The sequence below is a fragment of the Amblyomma mixtum genome, chromosome 2 (genome assembly GCF_055824585.1).
Source record: "Amblyomma mixtum isolate Tamu chromosome 2, ASM5582458v1, whole genome shotgun sequence".
Taxonomy (NCBI): domain Eukaryota; kingdom Metazoa; phylum Arthropoda; class Arachnida; order Ixodida; family Ixodidae; genus Amblyomma; species Amblyomma mixtum.
The window spans coordinates 321,215,250-321,232,988 of record NC_143013.1 but is presented as its reverse complement, the minus strand read 5'-3'; the positions used below and the strand labels follow the sequence as shown (position 1 = coordinate 321,232,988).

The 17,739-nt window shown below is 47.3% G+C and overlaps 1 protein-coding gene across 3 annotated transcripts in view; it reads left to right on the top strand.

Annotated features, from left to right (window-relative positions):
• LOC149365162 (uncharacterized) overlaps nucleotides 1-17,739 on the top strand; it is an 80,513-nt gene that overhangs the window by 40,936 nt on the left and 21,838 nt on the right. For all 3 annotated transcript variants that reach the window (XM_089575260.1, XM_089575261.1, XM_089575259.1), the window contains exons 3-5: nucleotides 5,211-5,322; nucleotides 14,029-14,122; nucleotides 16,084-16,138. In XM_089575260.1, the coding sequence (XP_089431386.1) occupies nucleotides 5,211-5,322; nucleotides 14,029-14,122; nucleotides 16,084-16,138 (261 nt within the window). The remainder of the gene's footprint in view (nucleotides 1-5,210; nucleotides 5,323-14,028; nucleotides 14,123-16,083; nucleotides 16,139-17,739) is intronic.

Below are 17,739 nucleotides of genomic sequence, written 5' to 3'. Positions count from 1 at the left end.
CGTCGGAGAGAGACAAGGAAAGTTAGCAGTATAGCGAATAATTTTCTTCTGCAGAACCTGTATTGTTATATTTGTTTTTGTGGTGAGCGCCCAAACAAAGTTGCAATAATACAAAACAGAACTGAAGAGATGATGATAAATTTGAATTTTCGCCTGAGTGGGCAGAAGCCATCGGCATTGTGATAGTACTCCTGCTATTGAATAGGGCTTTTTACATATACATAGCTTGCACCGACGTCACATCCGGTGGCCGTCGGCTGCTAGTCGGCCATGCTGCCGAACCACCGCCAGACCGCCTCTAGCTTACCGCTGCCTATGTTAGCTCGCATCGTGTTGGTTCTCGTCCATCCGTAGATTCAGTATGGTTTTGTGTCCCACCCTTGGCTGCTCCGACCGTAGCGACAGGTCGAGGTGAAACAAGAAGCCGATTAACTCGAACTTCATCTGCATTCGTCAGATAATCGGAGGCATGCAAGTGCGAGCGCTCCATGACTCAGTACGAATCTGCACAAGCTGCGGCTGGCTCGCATTAAGCGCGACAATTTGGACCCCGATAACTCAATTTTACTTGTGTGCTGAGCGCACTTTGTGACAGGTAAGAGGCTTGTGTCGTCAACTAAATGTTTGCGAAAACGTGGGAAGCAACGGTTACACCCTGAAGTGAATGTTGCTGTTGACCCTATCCGATTTGTCTGACAACACAAGACTGGGTCCCGCGTCGCTGCATCCTAGCTACAGCACTAGGCAAGCCGGTTCGAATCGCCACGACCGCAGCGAGCAATGACGGCAGAGAAAGCGGCGTGCCGAGGCCGAACTTTTCGTCTCGTAGGCGCATCGCAGACAGGCTTCTCACCTACCTACTGCAGAAATCGTTGTGTGCTTCCATTGATTAGAAGGCTTTCATTTCTTCCAATTACACAAAGCTGGAAAGAGTACACAATATCCCCCTGGGTCACTTCAGGGAACACATCAACGCGCGCCGATCGAATAAGTTCAGAGCAGTAGCCTGCACTGAATGGTTCATTCATCTGTGGAGTAGGCATCGCGCCCGAAAGATAAGAAAATAATCCAAAGTGTCCGAGGAGTGGTCAGGCGTCGCAGGACGGACGGGCGGAGACGGCCGAAATGGTTCGGCAGCATGGCCGCAAGCGCTTGATGGAGGCGGAAGTGACGTCACGTGCAACCTATGTATATTATCTACGATCCCTACTCAAGTGGGTTGAGATGGTAACCCCTAGGATATTATGCTTATTAATGTTTTTATGCTTGTACCTGCTGTAACCACATAATGCTGTTTGCTTCATTATCCATGCTTTTACATGTATGTCTGTCTTTTGTTTACCGATACCCCGAAAGATATATATTCTGCCAGCCTGGGTATCTCATGGCCTTGTAATATGCGAAATTGTTGAATATCATCAAACCTGACTTAACTGTGCTAAAAGAAAAACCTAGATTGTCTCCTTCCTCTCCGCAAGTATTAACCAGGATCTGTAAATCTTCCTGGCTATCAGCTAGTAGTACACTACCGTCAGTATACATAAACATAAACCCCGTAAACGTAAACATACATAGACCACGGCAGCCACCGCCCTGCGACCATTCCGCCTAATTTGTGCGGTTGATGATAACCTAGTTTAGATTACTGTCTTGTAACCTTCTTTCCATATTTATCATATAAATCATGAGAGGACAGAGGACAACCCTGCCTTCATCATTTTTGTACATCAACTGCTGCACTTGTTATCCCTTCCCATGCAATTTCAACTTAATTATGTTGGTATATTTCCTTTAACAGCTTTAATAGCATCTTGAGTATGCTGATATGCTGCACAGGAGCTCCCCATTTGTGTTGCCTTCAAGGGGCCATTCGTTTTTCCGCTAGACTATTCGACGTGGGGTGGTACCTACCTAGGCGTCGTTGTTTTCAGCCGCAGCGATAAAAGTTGGACCCTCGATTGCTGAGCATCTTTTCCGGTACGTCTGTAGACCCGTTCAGACATGTGCACTAGTGCTTCGCCAACCGGCTCCCTCTCAATACTTGGTAGTGCCTCTGGAAATTGGGTAGCGTAATCTTCAGAATGTATAGCGGTTTCCTCGGCGCGTGGTCGTGGTCCGCTATATCGACAGCGATCTTCCTGAAGGGGGTGTCGACGAGAAGTACCCGCTCCCAGGGAACCTTCCGCTTTGTGCCGCGCGCCGCGCTTTCTGGCACATGATGCGACAAACTTCTGCACGTAATCAAACCAAGTCCGCGAGAATGAGACGTCTTCTTTCTACAGAGATGTCTTCAGTCCCCCACGGGAAAACCCTCTTGCGGTGCACCTTGTCCACTGCTTTTCTTCCTCGAACTTGTCCTTATTTGGTCTAGTACTTACGGAATCCCCCTTTGGATTGTGCGGGCCTTGTCGCGGGAATCGCGGTGCTCACTTGGAGAAGCCTCTTGCTTTTTCCCTTTCCTGGTCGTCGGTTACAGCATGAAACGTCAGTGCCTTGTACTCTAGTCGTCTCTCTACTGCTGCTGCTGCTGCTGATGGACACTGGTACCCAGACCTCCGTGGATCGGAAAACGACACTGAAGTGCAGCTGAAAGAAATTTTGCACACTTAACGGAATATCCACGATCCAAAAATTTCCCAAATATGCTTGCGTTTTTGTCGATTATACCGGAAGCTACTGAGCCTCTAACGTGCGTCATTTTTGTCATTTTTGCTCTTATTTAGAGTTTTTGTTTCTAAATAACTATCCACTAGAGCCAAAAACCACTGGGCATTTGCCCAGATTAGCACTTCTTTTAAACTCTGAAGGCGCAGCCCCTTTTTTTGTTTAGTAGTTTTTCCAAAAACTTACGCGAGTAGGCAAGTCGAGCAGATGCATTGTATGACGCACTCCGTTTTTTGCTGATTCCACTCTTGCCAAGAAAAATTGCCATTACCAACGCATACGGTTGAAAATTATATATACTATACTGTTACCCGCAGACAATGATGTGCGCTGAGTGTGTCTGCGTGAGCGTTCGCAAAGCCTCAGGTCGTAGAGTGCCTCCCTGCGCTGAACAATTGTTTTTACAGACCTCCCCGCAACAATATATACCTCAAAAAATCTTCCCGGATCCAGAAATACGTATCTAAGACGGCCGCTTAACGAAAACGGCGATTTATTTCCGACGTTTCGGCCGGGGTATATATATATGTCACCGCGAATTGAAAATAATTTCAGGATTTAATTAACGACGCTTCGGCTGGGGTGTACTAGAGCATTCGAAACACGCAGCTTTTAAAGCACGCTCGAGGTACAGGAATAGTGTAAAGCACTAGTGCAAATAATAGGGGCAAGGGGGAGGGAATGAAAAAGACGACAAAGGAAAAAGAGAATGGAGGACAACTTGAAAAGGCGATTCCTTAATATGGATGCAGATGTTCAGAAGGAGCACATGACATGAGATAAAAAGGGTGAAAAGAAACTTCCTTTCCTCACCATCTCATGTGGCTTTCTTATACATATGTACAGGGACAGCTATATATATATATATATATATATAAAGCCAGCAACCAAGGAACGTAGGGGATTTTTTTATTTGTGGTGTTGATCAATGGAGGTCATTAGTGAATATTTTATCGAGTAAAGGTAATTGATTTGGAAAGCAGAAGAAAAAACAACCACATGCCGCCGGTGGAAACCGAACCAACGACCTCCGAACAACGCGTCCAGTGCTCTACCAACTGAGCTACGGCGGCGGCTGTCAAATCTTTTGCTTTCGGGAGTATTTATGTTTACAAGTTACCTATGAGGGTGTTTATATATATATATATATATATATATATATATATATATATATATATGAGAGAAGCCAACAGCCACAGAAACCAAGGAGCACAGGGGTTTTAATTAATTATTATTATTATTATTTTGTGGTGTTGATCAAGTAAGAATATTATTGAATATGTTGTCGCTTAAAGCTAATTGATTAGAAAAGCAGAAGAAAAAAACACAACCACCTGCCGCCGGTGGGATCCGAACCCACGACCTCGAAGGTCGTGCGTTCGGATCCCACCGGCGGCAGGTGGTTGTTTTTTTTTCTTCTGCTTTTCTAATCAATTAGCTTTAAGCGACAAAATATTCAATAATATTCTTACTTGATCAACAGCACAAAAATAATAATAATAATAATTAATTAAAACCCCTGTGCTCCTTGGTTTCTGTGGCTGTTGGCTTCTCTCATATTTATAACGAGCCCCTCATTGCCCTTCCCTTGTTTGCTATATATATATATATATATATATATATATATATATATATATATATATAATGTAATCCAGCGAAACGAAATCTTGGCATAGTCAGTAGTTCAACGTTTGAAACGATTTATTGACGCTTCGACCGTGGAACGGCCTTCGTCAGGATGTCTTAATCGAAAGAGAAGGCACAGCATATGTAGATAAGATCAAAACAGTTTACAGGATAATCAACAAAAAATCATTTTAAAGAAAGCATCAGGCACATGGCTACAAGGCGATAAATGAATCACAGTAGTATTAGTTTGTCTTCTGTCTTAACTACATAACCTTGCGTGACCAGGTAAACAAGCAAGCGCATGATTATTCACTTTGGTTACAATCAGTCATAAGATGACAAGCCATAAATCTTGAACAGAGAGAATGAAGCAGCGAGAAGTTGCACATGATTAGGAAACACATGGAAGCAATGAACAGCGTAATCTGTAGTAAGAATATCCATTTCTAAATCCGGAAAAGAAACTTATGATGAGCCAGAGTACACTAACCTAACAGCGAAAAAATTAGCTATTAAGAAGTATGGAACTCAGTTTTCCTGTGCTTTCATTTAAACCTGAAGACACTGTATTGAACTTATAGATAAGCTAAGACTCCCTAATTTACCGGTCATAATTAGTTATAAAGCCTCATTCCAAAATGGTAGCAGAAATATGATCAAATCAGTGGCCGGTGGGTTGGACATGCCTTGATAGCGGTATGGTCATTAGGGATTGAATGTGGCCTTCGTGGTTGTAAAAGCGTAATGTAAAGCGGTGTTCAGTCTGACCTGAATATATATATATATATATATATATAATATATATATATATATATATATATATATATATAAAACTTCTTTTTTTATCATGAGCGCGATACGACTGCAGCGATCGCGCAGTCGTGGGACCCCAGTCTTACGCCATCCGCGTTGTGCAGGGCTGGTGAAGATCGCAGAGTCCCTTGGCCAGACGCTGCTGCCGCCGCGCAAGAAGATCGTCGTGCTGCTCATTGGGAACCACTCGGCCGGCAAGAGCACCTTCATCAACTGGTACGTGCACTTCTCGGGCTGTGAGAAGCCTAGCTTTAGATCATCAAAAGCCGGGAGGTGCATAAGAGTAGCCTTAGCAGTGCTTGGCACTAATGTTTCAAACGGCCCACGGGAACGGTGCGTGAAATTGCGATTTCAGCGCTCAAAAGTTTGTTTGATGCTCAAATCAAAACCGTCCGGCGGTAGTAAGCAGTGCTCTAGCAACTGAGATAGGCTCTGTCAGCGTGTTTTCATCATCATCCGCCTTACTATGCCCACTGCAGGGCAAAGGCCTCTCCCATGTCTCTCCAATCAACTCTGTCCTTAGCCAGTTGCGATGTGCTCTAGGCTACCGGAATTCCATGCGTAGCAGGGGTGGGGTGGAGGGGGGGGGGGGGGGGGCAAATCCAAGCGCGCAAAATAAAGTGCACTTACGAAGAGTGTCACTTGCTGAAATTGCACTCTAGCGCAGCTAAACGGCGTTACGAAAGTGCACTCGCAGAAGTGAGCACTCGGGACGGAGTGCGTTCACAGAACACACTTTGAGGGCCGAGTGCGTAGCCTCGCCAGAGACTTCAAAGGCACAAATGTATATTGCATAAAAAAGAGCTCACACTTTTATTTTACTTGCTGTAACCCTGCTTTTAAAAAAAGATTTCTTCGTTAGAGTTGCACGCGAAGCAAGAGAGCAAAAGAAAGAGGTCAGATGCAAGTCAGAAGCAAGATGCAAGTTAACTCTGGATGCAACACCGCGGCGCGTTGCCATCTTGTATGGTGGCAAAGTTCTGGACAGTCTTGGCTTGTCCTGGCTCTTTCTTCTATTTAATTTTTTTTAGTTGTTAAAAACTGTTTAACCTTAGTTTTATTTGCGCTATCACGTCAAACAATGAATGTTTAAAAGTTATTTTTCTCTTTTTCATCGGACTCTTAAAAAATTTGTTCATTTTCTGTGAACATTTTTTTTTTTTACTACGAGTTCACTTTGGTTTCCCGTTTAGCACCGCGTAGCCTAAAGTGTCACTCGATATGCCGAAGTGCACTCCTGGTAAGTGCGATTATCTTGCGTGCTTGGCAGGTGTATAAAGGGCCATCCACAGAGTGAGGTTTCAGGGTAGAGAACAAGGCACGAGGCGCACCGTCGTGCGGCCGAACTGTTTGGAGGAACGACACGGGTTCCTGTAGCCTTCCTTTCACTGCCAAGGAAAGCTGTCGCCGTGCAGCTAGCTGCCAATAAGTAATTTTCAAAAATACGCAGATGAAATGATAATTGTTCGCGATCATGGCGACGGCATTGACGGACATTAGAAAACTTGAGAGAAGTTGGTTGGAATGGTAGTTAACTTTCTAGTTTTACCAGCTAGCGGGTCGAGGCAGCTCATCCCTGCCGTGCGTGCTGCCAGCCATGAAGCCCATCGGCGTCAGACCTCAAAGCAGCTCAGCACAGCTCGCAATGAAGCGGTTCTCGCCAGAAATTCACGGGCTTAGCTCTGCTTGTTTGTCTGTCCTTTGCTGTATGTCCTCCTCTCGGTCCTTATTATTTCCGGCAAGTGTTCAATGTCTTACTACCTCAGTTCCGGCGATTTCTGTGTGGGTGTGATATCAGAAAAATTGATTTACTTGGGTATTTTGGCAAACTGTTCGTCGAATGAGTACAGCGTGATTATCAATTAAAAGTGTTCAACGCGTTTCCTGTGTTGGCCTTTGGGACCAGTGGAAAGAAAGCCACGTTTGTTGCCGATGCGGCAGCGCGGGTGTGCGCGTACGTGGAAGGTGCATCGAGCCGGCGACAGCAGCTGCGGCGGTTGATTGATTGATCGAGCGAGTGCGTCTCAGTGCCGTCTCGCGCGAGGTTTCCGTTTGCACGGATCAGCCGGCTGCTACGTCGCCTTCCGAACGCGGCAAAGGTCGGATGGGGGGATCTGGATTGCAGCAGTGCTGTCTTGACGCCTTGCTCGTGGTAGCGCGGATTACTGCGACCTCCTGTCCGTCGGCGCGGAGTAGGGTGCCTTGATGTCCGCGTGGCCAGCGAGACACACTAGCGCGGAAGATGTCAAACCCCCCCCCCCCCCCCCCCCCCCCCCCCCTTCCGGGCTGTTGCTAGCGCGGGGAACAGCCCTCTAGTCGGAACAGCCCAGCGAGTAGTGGCTGTGCTCAAGTAGCTCTGACCGTGAGGGCTGCGTGGTAGTGGCGTGGATCGCTCCGGTGCCGCTGCGGACGGCTCGGGTGACCCACATTCGCGTCGCTCGCTGCATCGTGGAAGTTTTTCTTGCCGAGAGGGAGGCTCTCGTGTGGCGCCCCCGACATTTCCCCGTGGGAGGGAATCGGCGGTCGTGCCGTGCAACACCTCCCGCAAGGAGGGAAAGTTCTGCCGCCCTTCATCTTTCCACCTCGATTATTCGCCGGACAACCTTCGTTTTCGGACATACGTGTTTGAGAAGCTTCGCGGCTTCTCTGGGTTTCGGCCGTTGTTTCGGCGAGTCTAATAAGCGCGTTTTCTCTTTCTTTTTTGGACGCATTACTGGCTGCGATACGTCTAACGTTGCCGTAGTCATGGCACAGCGTAATATGACCAGCGCCGAGAGCACGCATTCGAAGGGTGACCAGTCAGCATTCTGTGTCCGCCGCGTAGCTGGCCAAGAGGCTCGCCTGATGATAGGGTGCCTCGATGCCAGCGCTGCTGAACGGCGGCGCTGGCATCGAGGCACCCTTCCATGGATGGATGGATGGAGAGGAGCGCCCCCTTTGAAACGGGGTGGTGGCAATTGCCACCATGCTCAGCTTTTCTTTCTTTATTATTTTTGTTTACTGTTTACTGTAAACCATGATGGTTGTGACTAGTGCCATTTGGTGTTAAAATGAGGAAACACATAGTAGGGGACGGAGCCTTGGGACGGAGCAGACGAGCCGCTGGAGCGCGGTCACTTTCTCCTTCTGTTGCGTTCGTAGAATTGCTGTGTCAGCTTTACTATTCCGAAGAGCAAAATTTTTCCGAGATTATTCAGCGACATGACTTGATCGCCGCAGCTTCATGGCAACGTTGATACCGGCCGTGCTGTAACTGCATTGCGGGAAGCATGCCATTGTTGATGCTGCACTCCTGTTTTGTTTTTGCTCCGATTTGCCTGTGAACGGCGGTAGCATTTGCATAGCAAATTATGTGCACGCCGCTAAAAAACACTAAAGAAAACAAGCTTCGTGTCAATGCGCGCGGTTAACATTCGTGTACTTTCGCGCTCTACACGCCCTACGCACAGTAAACCTGTTTAACATTTGTTTTTTGTGCTTTCGAAAAACTACACCTGTATCTTAACTGGGACAAAATCTGTCTACCTTGTGGTTGCACTTCGCGCGTCGTAACTTAACACATGCAGCCGTGTGTGAGAGTGAACCAATTTAAATATAACTGGGCGTGAAGCAATTGTCTGTCCTTTCTCCTTAAAGGGCCACTGACCACCCTCTGGTCGGAAATATTTTCTACCTCTCTGGTAGCGAGGCATCGTCCCCTGAAGGCGCGGCCGCAAGTACTTTTTGAAAAGACTCATTAATAGCGTAGTTATAGCAATCGCAGTCAAGCTACTTCGCTACTGCGGGGGGGAGGGGAGGGTGGGCTACGCCCTTCGCCCGTCAGTCAGAACGGCGCACCAATGGAATGCCTTTCGCTACTTTCGCGAAGGTTTTTCAAGATGACTTCAACTTGCAGGCTCGGTAGCCAGAGTAGAGGATGAAGATGTTTGCTTCTGGAAGGAAAGAGCGAACGGGCTTTGATTTGAATTTTTACAGCTTTTCGGGACGCGCATGGCTCTAGTATTTTGCAGAGGTTATCTTCGATGCCTCATTTATGCAGTGGGCTCGTTTGTCTAAAATGTCCAGACCCCTGGTCAGTGGCCCTTTAATACATGCATGCTACAGTATAGTTTATGATCGTGTACGACCGCCTTTACATGTGTTTCATGGAAGTTCCCACTCTTTATGCTTCCGAGATTAACAGCACGAAACACGCGCGCAGTATAAAGCTTCTCTCAGCTAAACAGGTGGATTGTCCGTGCTGAAATTTAGTACTGAAATGGCATTTGGGCGGCAGAATTGTTTCATGCTACATTTGTTTGGGATACTTGTCTGAGTCGATAAAAAAATGTTCGCATCGTCTGCTGCGACGTCGAAGGAAATCAAGCCTTTCTGTCAGCGATCGCACCGTCACGGCCGCTTGATGCAAAGCGCCGTGGCACCGGTGTGCTATCTCGTTTGTCGACCGTGGAGATTCGGACGGGAGGAGGTGGTTGCGAGACGTTTAAAGACTCCTTCGCCAAAGACTTGGAATTTAGTGGAGTTTTGGCCAAACTACGTTTATGATAATCGATAACGCAGTTAAAAAAATGGCTTTGGTTTAGCTCTGGTTAAACCTCGAGTGACGCGATAGCTACAGCTGGCCGAGTGGAACTCGCTCAGTCGAATTGCAAAGTCAGTCTTTCGCCGCTCCGTTTCGCTGGGCGTTCCTTCTTCATCGTCCCTGGACGTGGATTCACTCCTCCCCCTCTCGGTTTCGCCGGCGCGCCGCGCCGCACCACGTGACCAACCACGTGACCAGCCAAGGTGCCGCCACACTGAAGGCTCGAAATGCTAGCGTAATGTAGGCGTGCGGCGCGCACACCAGCTGCGTGCTCTGACGTCACTCCGCGCATGCGCACAGCTGGCGGAGCGGTTGTGCCATAGCTCAGCGCGCAGCCACGCTGACCTCGCGAAGCGGCTGGCGTAGTGTTGCTATCGCTACATAAAGTCTTCAAACCTTTTGCAAAACAACCCAACCCCCCTCCCTTGCCGAGTCTCCACGGCCGACAAACGAGATGGCGCCACCGGTGCGATCGCTGACAGAGCGGCTTAATTTCCTTCGTCGTCGCCGCGAACAATGTGAATATTCGCCTTCTAATCGATTCAGATAAGTACCCCCGGCCACCGCGGTGGCTCAGTGGTTATGGTGCTCGGCTGCTGACCCGAAAGACGCGGGTGCGATTCCGGCCGCGGCGGTCGAATTTCGATGGAGACTAAATTCTAGAGACCCGTGTACTGTGCGATGTCAGTGCACGTTAAAGAACCCCATGTGGTCGAAATTTCCTGAGCCCTTCACTACGGCGTCTCTCATAGCCTGCCGCCGCGGTGGCTCAGTGGCTATGGTGCTCGGCTGCTGACCCGAAAGACGCGGGTTCGATCCCGGCTGCGGCGGCTGGAATTTCTTTGGAGGAGAAATTCTAGAGGCCCGTGTACTGTGCGATGTCAGTGCACGTTAAAGAACCCCAGGTGGTCGAAATTTCCGGAGCCCTTCACTACGGCGTCTCTCATAGCCGCAGTCGCTTTGGGACGTTAAACCCCATAAACCAAACCAATCATAGCCTGAGTCGCTTTGAGACGTTAAACCCCATAAAACCAAACCAAATCAAACCAGATAAGTACCCCAAGCTAACGTGGTATAAAACAATTCTGCCGACCGAATGCCACTTCTGTGTGAAATTTGAGTCCGAACAATTCCCCCGTTAAGCTGGGAGAAGCATTCTACGGCGCGCGTTTATTTGCGCAACACGTTTATATCATGCACCTGCAAAACTTGTTTTGAGGGCACTGCAATCATGACGCCGCTATAACACCGCTACCATTATTCACGACGGTGGTAAAGCGCACCCTCAAAAAACGCAAGCGTGAGACACAGTGACCATCTGTGGCAGAGTAGTCGGCCTCAGTACGTGCTCTATATTTTTAGTAGTAAAAATTCAACATCGGAAGTTGTTTCATTCAGTATCTTGCAATGAAATAGCGATTCGGAGAAAACAAGAAAATGAAATTTCTCTGCATCGCTTGCAGCGCTGTGCGAAATGTACGGCCTGTACGGCGCGACGTCTGCGATGTTATCAACATGCCTTCCCGGCCCCTTCAATACACATGCTACGGTCAAAAATCAGTGCACTGAACAAAGTTTAAGTGTCATCGTGAAGCAGAGCCTACAGCAGTACATTTGAATACAGAAAAAAAAAAGTTTCTATGTTCGATGTAAAACGAATAAAGCTATGTAATTACTGGAAATTAGCATATATCATAAAACAACCGCATGAAAGATTTCGTGCTGCGCACGCAAGCAAGTACTGGCATTGAAGCAACTGAAAAACAAAATCGCTCGGAGTGCTCTTGAAGCAATATGGCAATATGGAGTCACTGTATGAGCCTCGCGGTGGTATATGCTGCGGGGAAAATTGTCAACACATGCAAGGTGATGCACATTACGTCGCTTGATGTTCCTGACAATATGCTTCTTTGGGCGTTGACCGCTGGCTGGCAGGCGCGATTTGCCGTCTGGACTGTGCAGTGAGTAAATATGTTACCTTACACGCGCCACGACTAGCGAGGCCGCATTGCGGTAAGTAAATTAGAGCTTGTAAGACAAAGCAACCAACAAATGAGCCGCATGCGGATTCGCCATACTCGTTCAACCGGCCTCGACGGTAACAAGTGAGAAAACTCTTATCGTAGCCCTCTTCAGTGTGGCACTTGCAAACGCCGTGGCATGCCGATTGTTTTGGCATTTTTTTTTTCGGTCGTCCTTCCGAACCTCTAGCCGCGGTAGCTGCCTTCAAGAAGTGCGGCAATGGCCGCGAAGTGTCTCTAGGGGTGGGCGAGGAAACTCCAGGTGTCCCAACTAAATGTAACCAAGCTTTTATAAACACGGTATGTCCTAGCCTCGTGAAACTAACTGAGGGTTGTTGTTCATGAGGGTCGCGCGCCTCATGAGCCTTTGAGTGCACATTGGCGCCGAGATGTGTGTCAACAGCTGGTCACGTGATAGCTTTATTTTAAGCTCAATAAATAAAGCTACGTAAATCTTACCTTGATGGAAACAGCGCTGCTAGCGGCTTTTCGAGACGATCTACAATTTTTACATTGACACTTTGTTCCTCAAGTCAATAATTAAAAAGTTAGATAGTTAGGCTTAAATAATTAACTTTGAAGAGTGAAAAAAAAAAGTACTGCAGACTAGGCCACTTGACTCTGAACCTTCAGTTGGTTTTGCTGGGTTTCGTCTTTTTTAGAAGCTTGGTTACATTTAGCTGGGACACCTGGCATGCGTGTGTGTAATGTAGCCCACCAGATTCGTCGAAGGCGTGCGCTTGGCGGGGCGAGCGTCGTCATACTATCGCGGACAAACGTTTTGGACGCTCGGAAAGCGATTTATGTTTGCCAGCGGTCACATTTCACTATTACACATTAAAGAACAACGTTCCGGAACACTTTTTTTTCGAGTGCAAGGAGGGGGGGGGGGGGGGGGGGGGGGCTTCGAGTTTGTTTTATTTGTTTATTTATTTCCTATCTTACTTAAATGATACATATTATATTTTTGTTTATATTTTGACACTGTTCAGAGGTGTATTTGTTTTAGGGGTCAGGCAATCAACGGCTTCTGTCTGTTGGGACGTGATTAATTTAGGGCTGCTTCCTCTGAAGATATGTTTGGAGGCTGTCGCCCCCTGTTCCGAGTTCCCCGATTCCCGGCCTCGTTTGCTGCCCATGCATACTAGAGGCTTTTGTCCCCTACTGCACCTCTAGGGAAATATTTCGCGGACCATCGAGCGATCGACACCACCCAAGGTAGCGTGCGGTTGTGGAGGAGGAAGTCAGTAGCGGGGGTTGCTCTGCCTGTCGAATTACGCGCGCAAAAAAAAAAAAAAAAAAAACAAACGAGAGAAGAGGTACACGGAGAGAAAATGGGCCCTCCGCTGCCCGCTTGTCCTGTTTTCTCCGTGGTCTCGTCTGCGAAGAGTGTGCGTGCCAGCGGAGTGGACAGCGCGCTGCCGCGTCAGGGACTGCATTGAGAGGCGCATGTTGTTTGACTGCTCGTGCGCGGTCTTCTCCGCAAACTGAGGCGCTTTGGCCGGCCGCGCCGAGAAGACCGTCCGTCGGCTGCAGGTTCGCGTGTCGCTGGCGCCTGTGCAGCGGCTAGACTCCTCCCCCTCGTCCGATGTGCGGGATATATTGTTTCCTTCCGCGATGCGTTTCTTATCGAGTGTCCGCCGCCGCCGTCACATGCCAGCCCCGTCCGCTGGTTTGCAGTGTCGCGGGCGTCGCGGGCGAGCAGTCAGTTTCCAGCGAACGACGCGCAGTTCAGTTTGTGCCGCTAAGAGACGGACGCGTTGAGAGAAAAGTCCCTTGTCAGAACTCGGTCACCTGAGCGATCACCGAACTTGAATCTTGCTCGCTATTTTGTCTTGTTGCTTCGGCACTCGTTCGCCTCGTGCGTTGTGTGAGGGTAGGACGACGTTCTTTCCGAGAGAGGGAGGGGGAACTTCCGCGCGCAGGGCGCTGGCGCGGATCCGTGCGCGAAAAGCCGGCTCGCGCAAGTAGAGCGCTGAGACAGAGGCCCTCTCCTCCATGCATTGCTTGCATGTGCGCCTAACCTAGAAACGGGAATGCCCTCGCTTTCCTGCCCAGTGCAAGGCGCGCAGCCCCCCGTTAGCTCGGCTAGGAGAAGCGCGGGGAAGACGCCTGTAATCTCATTCTGCTGGCTCCAAGGGATCGGCGCTTGTTTGTTTTTTTTTGGATGTGAAAACGTAACTCCTGTCGACCGACCGAGTGGCCGGGAAGTGACAGCTGCGCTAGCATTCCGCTCCGTTGATTTGACTTGCCCAGCCGTCGCTCTTGCGGGTTCGGTTTTGCTCGGTTCACAATTTTGTGCGCTGCCGTGTCGCGCAGGTACATCGAGGAGCATGTGCAGAAGACCGGCGTTGCCATCGAAACTCAGGGATTTGCTCTCGTCACGAGCGGCAAGAAGCGGGAGTCGCTCACGGTGAGTGACGTGTCGCTTTTTATTTGTCCTTTTTCTTTTTGAAAAAACCGCGTGGTTTAAAGACTTGCATTGACCGTGTAAGTTTAGGGATTTCAGCCTCTGCTGGGACCATGCAGATTCTCTTTATTTGATATAAGGCGGGCTGACGACTTGCACCTTTTACTTTATCATTGGAACCTGCTGATTTGTGTTGTCAAACGTTGGAAGTTGCGAGGATCATTGAGTTGGTCTTGATGTTTTTATGTCGCACACTATTAATTCTTATCACTGCATCAGTGGCTTGTGGGAGATAGAGCAGATTAATAAAGCATTATATTGTGACATCCAGTGCTCTGTGCTCCACGTTTATTGGGTCATATTTGGAGATGTGCTGGCCTATCTACTGAAGTATCTAAATGGCTCTTTGGCAATGTTGAGCATGTACTTAATAAATGTTGGCCATTGCAGGACTGATTGCATTTCCTCTGACTGACATAGTCGATAATGAAATTTGCTCGACGCGTGCTTTCTTTTATGCACAATGGCTGTGACAGGCATGACTGATAAACTTGCAGGACACTGTGCAAAAATGAACGGAACGCAAGAAACAAGGGATACGACATGATGGAGCACTGAACTAACAGCTTTTATTTCAGAAAGAGGCGAACCCATATTTAAGCATAGAAACAAACCGACTCGCCCAACAGCAAGTGCTGCTTAAGTATATGACTGATAAGGTTGTACGCTTGTGTTATGCACCATAGTTGCAGCGGATACCTTTTAAGGTGAAAGCCTTACTACAGGAAAAGCTGGCGAAGTGTGTTAGTGTGTATACTCACAGGTGGTACAGAAAATCAGGGCGATGTCATGAAGTGACCATAGAATGCACACAGCAAGCCAAGCACCACAATTTCAAGCAGCTATGTAAATTTGATTTGTCTTATATATCTCCCACTGGCTAACCTCAATGTTGTGCCAGTATTCTCGACTACATTCATACCAAAAGTTTGACCAACCGTTTGTCATACAGCATTCTGGGTTGTGTCATACCATAGTCAAGTTGGAGGCTAACTTGCGACACGGATTCAGACCAACGACATACACGCATTGAATTGTATGCCTTCCCAGGCCTTACCTCTTCCCTTATGGTGCAGTTGAGGTGTGGATATGAGACAGTTACTGGACCCTTTCCTGTCCTCAAAAACCAATTTTTGTATTAAAATTGCAATGCATCCGTCCATTCGCAACTGTTCCCCATGTTGAGGGTGGTGTCATATGGTTTCTCATCCATATTGTGTATGTTTCTTAGTCTGGTTGGAGGCTAGCACATGACCAGTATTCGAACTGCGTGTCTGAGTGTTTCACTCGGACCTTTGTGGATTCAGCATTTGTGGAATCAGGGTTGGGGCCTTCGTTTCATTTCTTAGTGCGCAACGTGCATCGAGATCGAACGCTCAAGATGACACGCTAATGCTTTGGCCTTGACATTGTTCCAGGGCGGAAGCTCTGGCCTACCGCATTGAGGTCCTGTCCTAGCATGCGGTCACTTGAGCTGTTGTAATGGCATGTGATGTCAGAAGAGTGTTGCAAGGGAATGAGCATGACAGCTAGATTGATTTACTAGGGGCTTAAGTACTGCTTGTTTCATACTTAAGTCTTTGGTTTAGAGGGATGAAAAATGTGACCCACCTCAAAGCGGTCGCTTGTTGAGAATGAGCTTATTATCATTTTATTATCAGTGAGGCAAAGTAATCAGTGGTTACGCTTTCATTTCGTTCTACTGTTATGAAATGTGCTACTGCTCTGAGTTGATATCATACTGTTGATTCTGTGGCAGCTACTGCATCAGAGCACTCTTTTTTGCATACTTTGTTCATTTTCACATATGCATTATGATGTTATGTCCAACACAATGTACAAACCACTTTGAGTGAAAGGGACAAGTGCCTACTAATGTTTCCTTGTGGGATCATTGGTTTCAGGGAAATGCCACCCTTCATCTTTACCCCCATTTCAAGCCTCTGCAGAAAATCAAGGGTGAGGTCTATGACCATAACAATTTTCTTTTTTTATTGTTTTTGAACTCTACATTCTGCTTGGGGATGTTATTTAGAAACAAACGTATAGCTGGAAATAAATTATTTGTTTCCTTGCTGCAATTGTGCACAGGGATGTTTGTTGTTGATTCAAAGATCTTTTGTATGATGGCAACTAACAAAATATATGTTCTACACTGAAAGATGAATGCACCATTGATTGTAACGTGTCATCAAAGCAGTAACTTATGTTGCTGTCTTTGTTTTTTCCTTTTTTGTTGTTGTTAAAGGGATGATCGACTCTTATTGACCACACACAGAAAAGAGCCCAATATTGGAGAGATCATGCTCAGCATGGCAAAGTTCTTCTCTTCCTATGTCCTGTATCTGTCACGGTCCTTTTATCCTTGAGCGTGTGGAACCAACTGGCCCAGAACATTGCTGTGCTGAACCTGACCACATTTACTTAGCAGCAGTCGAATGCACCTTGCCCAAATAAAGGTATGCCCAGCTGCAGGGCTGAGAAGCATGTGAAAACAATTTAAAACATAATTTTTTAACTTGACAATGTCTCTCTGGTAGTTGGTGACTACCCACTGTCTTGGCAATAGTGAGCGTGGCACTAAGTGAGGTGTGTAGGTTTTCTCAAAGCTATACTTTGGACCGCTAAGGTGGTTTGACAAAGCTATCAGTACAATAAGACTGTCACAGATTTTCCCCACCAGTGTACGCAGCTGTTTTTTACCAGTGGTAAAGATGGCAGCGCCACTGCCATTCCAGGTGATGTATGGTGCCTCCGCTGGCCTGACCTTGTGTGCCAATGCATTACGCCTGATTATTGTCACCATAAAGAAATATATACAAGAATGAGTGAATATTTGACGGCGGAAGCTGCTCCCCACCCTGAGCGTAACTGAAGTCCATCATTGTTGTCTTAGAAATATGCTAGCCGAGAGAGAGAAAGAGCTTCAGCTGCGCCATAGCCTAGCTTAGCCGCTAATTTCTTGACTTTCCTTCAAGTGATGAGTTGCTGACCACATAGTAGTGATAATTTAAAGCTTATTTCTTTTGCCATTTGAGCTTTTTATTGTGCACTATGGCAAGAACTGGCACAATGGTTGAGGGATTTCATAAGGCATTTGGGAATTCCTCGAGAGATCGCCCACTGCTCAGTGATCTTGAATTTCACCTTTTTCAAGGAATTTTAGAGTAAAATTTGGAATGCTCATGGGTTTCAGGTAATTCTTCTTACCGTTTCTTTATTATTATTAATTACTTTATTTTCTGGCCTATAAGTCGCATCCCGCTCTAAACTCCACTTTTTACGAAAAAAAAAAAGACTTGGATTAGCTGCAGCGGTGTATAAGACACGGTGCACCTGTTTTTTTCGGCAGGCGATATAAAAATTCGGCGGCACACATTCCGTGGTTGGTAGTGCACACACGTGCAAGTGCCTTCTATAGTCTAGATCGACTGTACTTTCCAAAAACATTTCATTCCGTTAGCATGAAAAATGCCCATAATGGTGGTTAGGCAAAGCCATCGAAGTTGTCGTCCTCTGAGTCACTTGCAAATAATGCAGCTACTTCAAGTGGTAATTCC